This window comes from Sceloporus occidentalis, unplaced genomic scaffold (assembly GCF_023333645.1).
Source record: "Sceloporus occidentalis isolate IW3139 unplaced genomic scaffold, rSceOcc1.0.p SCAF_17, whole genome shotgun sequence".
NCBI classification, from domain to species: Eukaryota; Metazoa; Chordata; class Lepidosauria; order Squamata; family Phrynosomatidae; genus Sceloporus; species Sceloporus occidentalis.
Genome location: NW_028316997.1, coordinates 14,619,250 through 14,632,353, shown reverse-complemented (window position 1 = coordinate 14,632,353; position 13,104 = coordinate 14,619,250). Strand labels below are relative to the sequence as shown.

The 13,104-nt window shown below is 39.9% G+C and overlaps 1 protein-coding gene across 1 annotated transcript in view; it reads left to right on the top strand.

Moving 5' to 3' along the window:
- The window catches only part of LOC149302873 (proton myo-inositol cotransporter-like), a 49,401-nt gene that overhangs the window by 14,725 nt on the left and 21,572 nt on the right, over positions 1–13,104 (top strand). Inside the window, exon 3 of the mRNA XM_089482131.1 lies at positions 11,095–11,303. Coding sequence (XP_089338257.1) covers positions 11,095–11,303 — 209 coding nt within the window. The remainder of the gene's footprint in view (positions 1–11,094; positions 11,304–13,104) is intronic.

Genomic DNA, 13,104 nt, shown 5'->3' with positions numbered 1-13,104 from the left:
TTGAAAAATACTTATTTGGGTCAAGATCTTTTGGAGCATGCTTTGGGTGGTATTTTTTTCTCTCTCTATTAAAACAAACCCTTAAGGTTAAACTCTCTTCATACCTATAAGGATATGTCCTACATTTAGAGCTGATGTTTTGCCAAAAGAAAACAGTCCCTTTAATTCTATACAGAGCTTAAGTTTTCCATGTGTAAAAAAAAAAAATACATACATTCTCAAGTTACAGCCGCAACTTTTCAACAGTATTCAGCTGAATATAGTGAGATACACAAACTTAATGATTTGGCATGGTTGTTGGAAGATATTTATTTTGCAATCAGGTGATCCTGTTTGTCTACCATAAACTGGTTGAGGCAGGTGATTCTGAATACGTTAACAGAATCTTCCTTGTGCTCAGCAGCATGACAGGGAAGGTGATGAATCCTGTTGACAATTCGATACAGTATCATTCTCAGGGGCCCAGGACCCTAACGCACAGCTGCTCATGAACAAACACACAGACACACACCTACCTACCCATAAACACACACATACACTGCCTTTACATACACCTGCCCATTTACATGGAATACACATATACTGCTCTTACACACGACTGCCCCCACACGCTGCCTTTACAAACACCTGCCCATAAACACACACATACATACACTGCCCTTACACACACGCACATTCACACACCAGCTTACAAACACACAAATACCTACACTGCTCTTACACACACCTGCCCATACACACACATACATACATATATATATATATATATATATATATATATATATATATATATATACATATGTCCAAAATTAACAATTGCACACCAATCACCACCTTTTTAGCCCAGTGCCAAGTAGCTGTAACAGCAAATCATAAAAAATCCAAAAATAGTTACCGGCACTCCAGGGACTTCTTTAAATAATCACTCCAGAAACTGCAGTTTTCCAATCAACGTTTCAGTCTATTTATTAGACTTTCATCAGGACATCATATATATACACACACACAAACACTGGCCTTCTCCTCATCTTACCTTTCTCATCTTCCATCCATCATCCTGTCGTAGGAGCACGAGGTCTGTCATTTCAGTGCTCCTCAATCACTATGCACCGGCTTTTGATGCAGAGCGCAGGGGTATGATGTCATATCCCGGCGCTCAACATCATTTGCCGGCGTGTAGTGATTAGGAAGCACGGAAGCCGAGGTATGACATGACTGACCTCGCACTTCCTAATATTGGGCTGGTTAGAGGGAGATTATGATCTCCCCAGCCATTCCTGCAGGCTGAGCGCCCCCTCTCAGCTACGCCCGAGGCGAGAAAGTGCCTCTCTCGCCACACCGTTACTACGGCCCTGATAAAGCGGGACAGAGGAAGGGATAGGCAGGACAGTGGGACAGAGTCCCAAAATCGAGACTGTCCCACACAAATTGGGACAGTTGGGGGGCATGCCAAGGGTCAAATCCAAAATACCAAGCAAAAATATCAAAAGCCTCCATGTGCAATTAGGGCCAGAAACAAATGCTCTAGCCTGGAGCTTGCCCAAGAAGATGATCACCTAGCGAGCCCCAGGTGAGAAAGAGACAGGCATGCAGCCAACAAGCCACAGATGTGTCATAAGCAGGCCTGAAGCCAATATCAATAGGGAGGCAGAGACCAGCAATTCTTAAGCCACCTGTTGGCCTAGTGGTTAGGTATAGCACCAGTGGTTCAAAGCCACAGGATATAGATATTGATTAAATCCTTTGATTGTGAGTTAATAGCCATTTGTAATCAAACATAATCACCTGATACCTGAGCAATGCAGCTGTAGTCAGCAACAAGCTTGATAGTGGACATTGGTTATAGAGGTGTCTGAGGATAAGACAGGTGGGATCACGGAGCACTCCTGAGTATGGGGGTTGTTTTGCCCTATACGAAAGGTGGCTCTGATAACAGATACTAGGTCACTGCGTGATTCCATTTTTATTTTTTTTTAATTACTCCTGCAGATTCCAATTCTATTCAAAAATGTTGAATCTCCCCTTCAAAACCCTTCTCTTTTTCTGCGAATCTGTCTGCGTTATTCTTGCCTGTCGGAGTACTTCTCCCCTGTTCCTTTAATCCGTGAAAGGGTGTGCTCAAAGGCTCCACCTTTTTGTGGAAATGTGCAGGAGGACTGATTCATGGAAAAGTGGATAAAGACAGAAGGCAAGGAGAGAGGTGGGCAAAGATGAGACAGAAGTAAGAATACAGAAAAACAAGATGATGCAAGAAAATAAGCAGAGCTGCAGGAAAGGAAACAAGGACACAGAAGTGGTCAGCAGAGGTAGAGAGACATTGAGAGAGAATGAGTTTATGGTCAGCATAAAGAAGAAAAAGGAATCCTGGAAGTGATGGTATTGCCATTGCAGAGCCATAGTATTTAAGTTTATTATACAAACTGATTATGATAAAACAGACATCAACCTGTTTTAGCAGGAGTACATAAATCGGTATTATCGGTACAGATAGACGATAAGCAGTACTGCGACGCAGCGCAGGGCTATACACGTTACAGTACGACTTCAGTTACGGAAAGCTCAGTAGAAGCAGTGTACAATTACATTTCCAGACATGGTGCATATGGTTAGCACTTTAGTGGAACATAACCTGGGGAAATGGGGGGGGGGCCGAGGAGAATGGGGCTAGTCTTCAGCCTCTAGACTGTCCTTGAGAGAGTAGTCTCTCAGCAGGCTGTGGATATGCCTGCGGCAGTCACAGACTGTGACCTGCTCCCTCCTCAGCACCAGGGGTAACCACAAATCTGGTTTAATTCCCTCCAGTTGGTGCTCCCTTACAAATTACATTGCAGAGCCATAGTCACGCTACAGACTCCACCTTTTTGTGGAAATGTGCGGGAGGACTGATTCATGGAAAAGTGGATAAAGACAGAAGGCAAGGAGAGAGGTGGGCAAAGATGAGACAGAAGTAAGAATACAGAAAAACAAGATGATGCAAATCTGGTTTAATTCCCTCCAGTTGGTGCTCCCTTACAAATTACATTGCAGAGCCATAGTCATGCTACAGAATACATTTTGGGGCCAGTCAGATGCATTTTTAATGAAACTGCATGATGGCTAAGCATCTGCCTGTACTTATCAGCATTGAGGAGACCATTCTGACCAAATCCCCAACACCATTTCCAGAACTGCAGCCCGAAGCTTGCACGAAACCTCCACTGTGCTTCACTGCTGCCTGCAAAAAAACACTCATTCTTGTACCACTCTTTAGCCCTACGGCGAACAAACTGCCTTCTGCTACAGCCAAATATTTAATATTCAATTTTATAAGTCCAGAGCAACTGCTGCCATTTTCCTGTACCCTAGTTCCTTTGTTTTAATGAATAGTTGTTGCCTGGCCTTGGTTCCGTGCCAGAGATATGGCTTTTTGGTCGAAAGTCTTCCATGAAGACCACTTCTGACCAGACTTCTCCCGACAGCAGATGCTCCCACTGGTATTTTTTTGCCAATGCTGAGCTGAGCTAGACATCTTCTGATTGCAGAGGGGAGTAACTATGATGTGTCTTTCATAAGCTGCAATATGTTTCATTGGCCAACCACTGTGTCTATGGTCCTCAATATTCCCGGTTTCTTTGTGCTTTTTTAGTTTGGAGAAAACACATGGAAACCCTGTCTGCCTGGGAGAGACCATGCCGATGCAGTATAACTACCTAGTGTCTTGTTGCTGTGCTCAGTCTTCCCATGGCGAACACTTTTTAACACAAAACTTCAGCAACCTCACCTTGTTAGTTAATTTGGCTCCTACAGAGCTGTTTCTGTTTGTTAAAGATTGTGTTTTAACCTACATATTAAATTGATGATCATTAACACCGGTTTAGTATAATTCTTTAATCATACGCCTAACTATATGCCTACAAAATCCCTGACTTGTGCCAGTGTACCTAGATGGATTGATGCTCTTTTAAAGGCAAAGGGTGGTAACACCAAATATTGATTTGATATTTTTCTTCTGTTCACTAACCTTGCATTTTGTTAAATTGACTAGGGCTGCAACTAACAATTATTTTAATAATCGATTAGTTGGCCGATAATTTTTTCGATTAATCGGATAAAATTTCTTTTAATTTAAAATAATGTAATAAAAAACGTACAATTTACACTTTCATCTCTTTATTGCAATGGCCTCTCGCTATTCACCTTATTTTACTGACATATGTCAACTATTTTTCATATTTAATAAAAACTGAGAAAAAAGCCTTGTTTATATTTTCTTTTATTTACCAAACTGCCCCCAGTTATGCACATCTGACCCCCAGCTTGCCACTCTGCCCGATATATGCCTTATACCTCTTATATGCCAGATTCCACTGTGCCCCCGATATGCCTTATACTCCTTATATGCCAGTGATATCCAACTGAGCCCCCTGATATACCTTTTACCCCCAGATGTCTTATGCCCCCCTGATATGCCTAATATCGATATGCCTTATACCCCCTATATACCTTATAACTTCCAATATGCCACTCGCCCCCATTTATGCCTTATACCTCCCTATATGCCACTGTGTACCCTGATATGCCACTCCGCTCCCCATAAATGCCCTGCACCACCCTGAAATTCTCCCTGATTCACACTCTGCCTCCCCCAGATATGCCACTCTGAAATTCATTATACCCCCCATACACCACTATAACTCACCCATACACCACTCTGCCTCCTCCCCCCTCCCATACACCACTCTGCCTCCTCCCCCCTCCCATACACCACTCTTCCTCCTCCCATACACCACTCTGGCTCCTCCCCCTCCCATACTCCACTCTGCCTCCTCCCACCTCCCATACTCCACTTTGCCTCCTGCCCCCCTCAGATACACCACTCTGGCTCCTCCCCCCTCCCATACACCACTCTGGCTCCTCCCCCCTCCCATACTCCACTCTGCCTCCTCCCCCCTCCCATACTCCACTCTGCCTCCTGTCAGCAACAGAGGTTCACAAGACACAAGGGAGCCAGGTAGAGAGGCAGAGTGGTGTATGGGAGGGGGAGGAGCCAGAGTGGTGTATGGGAGGGTGGCTCCCATACACCCCTCTGACTCCTCCCCCCTCCCATACACCACTCTGCCTCTCTCCCGACTCCCTGCTATTTTGTGAACCTCCGTTGCTGACATGCACATATGCTGAGGCTTCTCGGCTTCAAAGATACCTGAAATAACACATGGGGCAGAATGGCCAGCTTTGGGGAAAAAAATGGTTTTGACTTATTGCCCCATAACGTGCAGAAAAAAAACATCAAAACATTGGGTATTTCTAAACTCAGGACAAATAGAATCTATTTAGCAGGTGTTTTCATTAGTTTTAGCAGATGAGTAAAAGTTGTTTTTTTTTTTTAAGTGACAGTAATTTTTTAACAAAAAATCACCATATTTTCTTATTTTTTTTTCTTTTTTATATTGTAAATTAGATGATATGATAAAAATAATGGTATCTAAAGAAAGCCCTGTTTTTGTCCTGAAAAAAAACAACATATAATATGTGTGGGAGCACGAAATGAGGAAGAAGAAAATCACAGCTAAACAGCAACACTGAATTTAGCCATTGTCCCACAATATACTACGAGTAAAAAAACTGTATTGTCATTAAGGGGTTAAATTGTATGCTTGTTATGGGGTCAGAAAAGTGAAATATTTCTGGAAAACAAGTATTCTTCCGAGCAGTCCTCTTCCATCTGTTTTAGTTGTGTCCATACCTCTATTACATTTTAAACTGAAACTCCAATTGCAGGGTCTTTGCGTTTTGTACCAGAATGGGTTATCACAATTCATGAGTATTCATTCTTTTTATATTTTGAGTTGTAATAATGCTTTGAAATCTGCGTGCACTTTATAAATTGTAATTTAACTTCTGAAAGATTGTGAATGCTCCTGAATGATTGTCATCTTTTAAACAGATATATGTGTAGTTGACCCTTTTTCTAATCTTACTGACCTTAAATAAAGGCATATCTTTGAATCCTTTCACCCTAAAAGAAAGCTGTCTTCTTTCTCTATATAAATTACCATTTTTAAAGTACACACTGACATGACCTTCTCTTTGCATTTAAGCTTGCTCAGTAGTACATTGTTCAGTATGAGCTTGCTGTTAATTAAAAAATTTTACTTTTTTTTTTTTTTTTTAATACACAGAAACAAAAAAATAAGGGGATTTAAATCTATGGTAATACTCAGTTTCGATTTAATATATGTTAAGATTTGAAGAGAAATTATTTGTCTGTATTGTCTTCATTGTTTTGTTATTCTGTATATGGTATGAAAAACGCATACTAGGTTTGCATGCTTTATTCTTTTTTTTTTTTTTTTTTTTGTTCTTCAATGGACTCAAAATAAAATTTAGCTTAATTTATTCAAATCCTGGTGTAATTACACCTGCCACAATGTACTTGTTTTTTTTGGATCTTTGTTCTGCCATTTGACCTTTAAGTTATATACATTTCAAGCTTTGGGAACAAATTTAACCCCTTCGTGACAAAGGCTGATTTTACTTTTTGTACCCTTCGTGACAATGGCCGTTTTAACATTTCTGCGCTGCTCGTGTTTAGTTGTAATTTTCTTCTTTCCCGTTTACTGAACCCACACACGTTAGATATTGTTTTTTTCAGGACAAGAAGGGCTTTCTTGAGATGACATTGTTTTGATTGTATCATATTATTTACTATTAAAAAAAGTATAAAATATGGTGAAAAATTTTGAAAAAAATGACTGTTTCTAACTTTTAGTTGAAAAATCTTTTACTCATCTATAAAAGGTAATGAAAAAACCTGCTAAATAGATTCTAATATTTGTCCTGAGTTTAGAAATACCCAATGTTTTTATGTTTTTTTGCTTTTTTTTCTACACATTATGGGGCAAAAAGTACAGGTAGCGTTTTGCTATTTCAAAGCCATTTTTTCCAAATCTGGTACTTCGGCCAATACAATTTACCCCATCAAGTCATATATTTTTGAAAACTAGACAGCCCAGGGTATTCCAAATGCTAGTATTTTAACCCTTTCCAAGCACTAATTCTACCATCAGCCTTTGTCAAACTTTATGGCTGTAAGTGCAGACCCCATACTGCTGGCAGCATCAATACACAAGGGGGCAGCTAGCCAGGTTTCAGCATGTACTGGCTGACTTGGCATGATAGGAGTGTGATTGCTAACAGCAATCACGGTCCCATCATGCCTAGATTCCAGCACTTACACATCCATGCTATCACACACACACACACACAAATTCATTCATTCAGATTAATTCCCTCAATCAGGCATACTCATTCAAACACCCACCCCCTTACCTGCACTACAGCTCTCGATGCCGCTCACAGACTTCAGCAGGGGGCGTGTGTTACAGGGTCACCGTAGCCAAGGCTGGGTACCCCTGTTTGAGGTCTGAGGAATCACCAGTCAGTCCCTCATACGGATCGCACTCAGCTATCCACGGATCATCCAGACCACCATTCGTAGTAAACCAAGAAGAACTCTCTTTATTACAAACACACAGAACTTTATATATAATCTCAATGCAATGTGTACCGAACCCAACCCCCAATCCCATCAGCCACATCCCATCACAAATCCCATCGGTATACAGGGGATGTATCAGGTGAGGGGATTACAGAATACAATGGGTTCCCCCACCTGTGTTATCCCCCCTGTAGTGCGGGGGCCGTCTGGGCAGACAGGGCTGTGCTGGCTGATTAAGAGCCCCAGCCAGATTATAGGATTGTCTCTTTGAAGGCTGGGGCTGAATCCACATCAGTCTCTGGGCCGGTTACACAATAAACACAATATAATATATTACCGGGTCACAGTATACAGAACCGGACACAAAAGCGCTCCGTGACCCGGCTAAACTTCATATGACACATGAGCCAGCTAGCCTGGCCCTGTCACAGCGTGGCCTCCCGCTTCCTCTGTGCAGGACAATAAGACCTCCCACAAGTAAGCAGCAGGGCTCTTGTGATCCTGGCTGCCGATCTCACGCAGGCCGCACCTCAAGGTCCCGCGGGCCGCATGTTGGACGCCCCTGCTTTATACGAAGCTTTGCATAGTGGATTGTAATACAATTTTTATATTTTAATAAAGTATGTATATGTGTGTGTATATATATATATATATATATAATAAAAAAAGTGCAGCAGACACATCGGCTGTTTTCTGGTGGTATATAGAAACATAGAAAGTGACGGCAGATAAGAACCATTAGGCCCATCCAGTCTGCCCAACCTCTGAGTACTTTCCTTAGTACTTGCCCTTATCCTATATCTTGCTTGGCCTTATGCCTATCCCATGCTTGCTTAAATGTCTTTACTGTATTAACACTTCTGCTGGAAGGCTATTCCATGTGTCCAATACCCTTTCCGTAAAGTAATATTTCCCGATGTTACCTTTAAACCTTTGCCCCTCTAGCTTATGACTGTCCTCTTGTTGTGGTAGTATTTCTCCTTTTACGGCCTCCAGTACTGTACACAATGCTCCAAGTGAGGTCTCACCAGTGATCTGTACAACGGCATGAGCACTTACCTGTTTCTGCTGCTAATACATCTCCCAATACAACCAAGCATTCTGCTAGCATTACCTGCTGCTCTATTGCATTGTCTTCCTACCTTTTAAATCCTCAGAAATAATTACCCCTAAATCCCTTTCCTCGCACGTTGAGGTTAGGACAGTACCAAATATTCTATACTCTGCCCTTGGGTTTTATAGCCGAGATGTTGCAAATTTTTGTTTCGTCAGCAAATAGACATACATTTCCATCAAGACATCTGCAATATCACTAATAAAAATATTAAAGAGAATGGGTCCGAGTACAGATCCCTGAGGTACCCCACTGGTTACAAGACCTTTCTCTGAATATACGCCATTGACTACAACCCTTTGTTTTCTGTCACTCAGCCACTCCCTAATCCATTCAACAACATTGGGATCTAAACCCAGAGATTGCAGTTTATTTATAAGTCTTCTATGTAGGACAGTGTCAAAGGCCTTACTGAAATCCAGATACGCAATGTCTGCTGCACCACCGCGATCAATTACTTTAGTCACCGAATCAAAAAAATCAATAAGATTCTCCCTGAGGTAAACCCATGTAGTTTTTGATCTTGAAACCCATGTGACTTCAGATCTTCAACAATCCTTTCCTTTAACATTGTTTCCATTAATTTCCCCACTACAGATATAGTACTTACTGGCCTGTAGTTGCCGGACTCCTCCCTACTGCCTTTTTTGTGAATGGGCACAACATTCGCTAATTTGCAATCCCATGGGACGACTCCCGTTACTAATGATTTGTTAACAGGTTTACTTAACGGTTTTGCTGGTATACCACCAAGCTCTCTTAATAACTATATATTTTAGACATTGGTGCTAGAAGCAACTGGGGCCTGACAGCACTTCTTACAAGACCTAGTTTTGTCCTACCTAATGTATGTACTGTAAGAAGTGCTACATACATTGTTCCATATAAATAAAAATAAAAAAATAGGGGCTTACTATATGACAATGTTGTACATTTTCTGTCTTGTAATTATCGAATATATCTGATGTGTGACATTTGTTGCTTTATTTGTTTTAGCAGTTTTCAAAACTTCCTGTATATTAATGTAGATTTTGAAACCAGACCAAAAACTATTTATATACAAAAACTATCATAGTGGAGTTATGATGGCTGTTTTTAGGCATTTTTATTTGCACAGATTTTATTTTTAAAATGTACCAATTTCAGCAATTTATACAAAACCCCGAAAACGAGGGGACCCCCAACGCAAGCAAAACCAGGCAAAGAGTTTTAAATTTTCATTTGAATTTCATTGGTCACATTCTCATTTGCTCTCTCAGAATGCCTCCCTACCTTCTAGGCTGACCACTTCAGTGTCCCTGTCTCAGTGATGTGAAGCTCTGTTTCTTATCCTGCATCTTCTTGTTCTGTGTTTTTTTTTCTTTCTTTATCTGCGGCTCAAAAAACTTTCATTTGCAAAACATGACCACTTCTGCAAAATGGCGAAGCTTTAAGGCACATTCTCTCTCCTAAATGGAAGAATAGGAAGAGCTTTGCCATTTTGCAGACGTTGTGGAGAAGCAGAACACGAAGATGAGGGAGAAGCAAGAGAAGAAGTGGAGCTGCAAGGAGACAGGGACACTGAAACGTTCAGCCGAAAACATAGGTGATGTATTATGAGAGAGTGAATGACAAAGAATTTTGTTTTCCAATGTAAAAAAAAAAAACCCACACCAGATTCCGAAACGAATGAGCAGGAAACGGAATTAGTTTTCAGGAAACGAATGGACTAAAAGCGCAACAAAAGAATTTTTCATACTATGTCTATAGGATATTATCTAAAATGTGTGTTTAAAGTTTTGTTAATAAAACAAAGCTTTCCTTTCTGTTAAAAACAGAGCTTAATCATATTGATGCCTAGCTTTTGCTTTTGCCTAGCTCGTGGTTATTTATATAACACATTTGTGTTGCAGTATTAAGTGTGGTCTAATGCCCATAGCAATACTCGTAATAGTCCAATCAGCAAGTACATTTTTATGGCAGCTATAGCGATAAGGCTAATTTTAAAAGTTTGCCCTGCGAGGGCAATATACAATAATTTTATAGGATTTCATCATCTTTTTGGTAAACGTTCTCTGTTGATGGCTAAAGCTGTGATCAATGTTAACTAGGGAAAACTAAATTAAATTACAGGTCTGCTGGGCTTTGCTATAAAAGTGCTAAGTCATTTGAGAGCTGCAGGGTTCACCTGAACTACATAGGAACTTGTCAACAATCTCTGCTGTGCAACCAATTAGCAGTGTAGTTGGGGCTTAATGGAGCAGTCAATTAAGTTATTTGTCTTCTGAATGTGTGTTGTATTTGGGACCTGATCATCTGTTTCCTAATCACCATGTATTATGAATGTGAACTTAATATAAAATAGGGAGAGTTAAATACTCCTGCTCATCATGCCTTCCTAAATGGGGAAGGTGTGTATTTAATTTGCTATTTCTCCATAATAATCAATTTGAATGCATGAGTTTAAGGGGAAAAAAAGTGTAAAAATCAATTGTAATGTTGTTTTTTTCCTTTTTTCTTTCAGGTATATGCTGGGATTGTCGGCTGTTCCAGCCATTTTACAATTTATTGGCTTTCTATTCCTACCAGAAAGTCCACGTTGGCTCATTCAAAAAGGCCAAACACAAAAAGCTAGACGAGTTTTGTCTCTGATTCGTGGTAACCAAACCATAGATGAAGAATATGATAGTATCAAAAACAGTATTGATGAAGAGGAAAAAGAAATTGGAGCAGGTAAAATGTTTTCAATGCTCGCTATTTGCCTCCATTTTGATCTTAGTTGGCTTAGTTTCAAGATGTAAAAGCTCACCCCTCTGACACACATGAGGTCAACACATCTTTACTACCAGCTACATGCATGGATAAAATCATATTATGAATAATTTTTGGAATTGCTTTTTTATGTCCAGTTGTTGTAGGATTAGTTGCTTTCACTGATTTACTAAATTGTATGCTTTAGTGATTAAAAAAAGATTAATATGGCAGCTGTGATAGTGAATGTTAAGTGCTTGTAAAAACTCATACCCATTGACAGTTCATTATTATTGGACATAAAATTTATGTATTTTCCAAGCTACACGGCTGATATTCTGATGCAGGTTTTGGTACTAATGATCTACTGCATTGATCACCAACTGCTGGGCCATGACTCAGACTTCATTTTGGCTTAATGAACCTGCGGGAATTTGTTCGCTAAAAGTTTGAGAGAAAACATTTCATCTCATGATGAAAGGAGGAACACCTATATTAAGTTAATATATTGTTCTGCCCATGAGATTAAATGTTTTTTTTTCTTAATAAACTTTTAGTGAATAAATTCCTGTTAACTTGCACTGCATTAAAAAATGACTTGACATATTTATTTAGAGAGCCCTAGTAGTGCAATTACAACAGGGCCGACAGTGAAAATTAACAACATTAAAACTGACAATGTGCCATATGACGGTAAGATTAAGACATACTGGTACAGAAGGAGGAAAGGGCCCTGCTCTTGCGAGTATATGACCTATTAACGCTCCCGGGCAGTTACTTGCTTTAAAGAGCATAGCTTAGGGGTCCAACATGCAGGAAACATGGTTCCCAGGCTGAAGGCATCCTAAACACTCAGTAAGTATAGACTCGCTGGAGTTTGTCTCATCCCAGGGCTGTTGGCTATGGTGTATCTCCACTCCAAAGCAAACTACACATATGGGTCCAGTAGAGTATGGTCTCCTTGTTGAACGCTTTTAACTCCATTACAAGCTGCTTTTCCAATAGTTGTTCAATAATTGTATAAGTGTGCACACAACCGCAAGGTAAAACCTTACTTTTGCTCTAGGCTTATGTATTGATGAAAATATGTCATATGCCAAAAGTAGTGTACAGTAGTCTTGAATAAATTGTATAAAAATGTCTACATTGGGGATTTGTAAGATTTTTCCGTTTTTACTTTTAATGATATAATTATATCAGCCGTGGGATTTTTTTTTTTACATTTATTTAATATTTTAAATTACACCAGAGCTCTGCACTGCTATTGAATGGCCAGATTTCAATGTATAAATACTTGGTAATATATCTACCCTTACTGGAACAATATGAAAGGATTCTTGAAGAAGCGTATAGCTAGGTTGCGTGCCTTATGCAGAAATCTGTGCTAAGTATGTCTCCAGCCAGATAACTATTTAGTTCATCATTGTCCAAATGAAAACGGAATCCCCTTTTGCAGTGTATCCTAGCAACGGGTAGTGAAACATATCCATGGCATAATATTAAAGGAGTCTTGAGGGACTGTGTTTCATAATAAAATGCCTTATAAATATATATATGAGCTTAAATGTAAGATTCTTTATAAAAATGGGCTGATTTTATTTAGTTAACCTGTTTGAACTCAGGATGTTTATATATAGAATACATCTGTTAAATATACAGATAGATTTCTTGGAATGTAATTATGCGTGACTTCATTTATGGTAAGACTGGATTTTCCCCAGTGTTTTGCCTGACCTACTATTTCATTTTAACAGCTGCTTCTGTTGCAAAATTTAATTAAAAT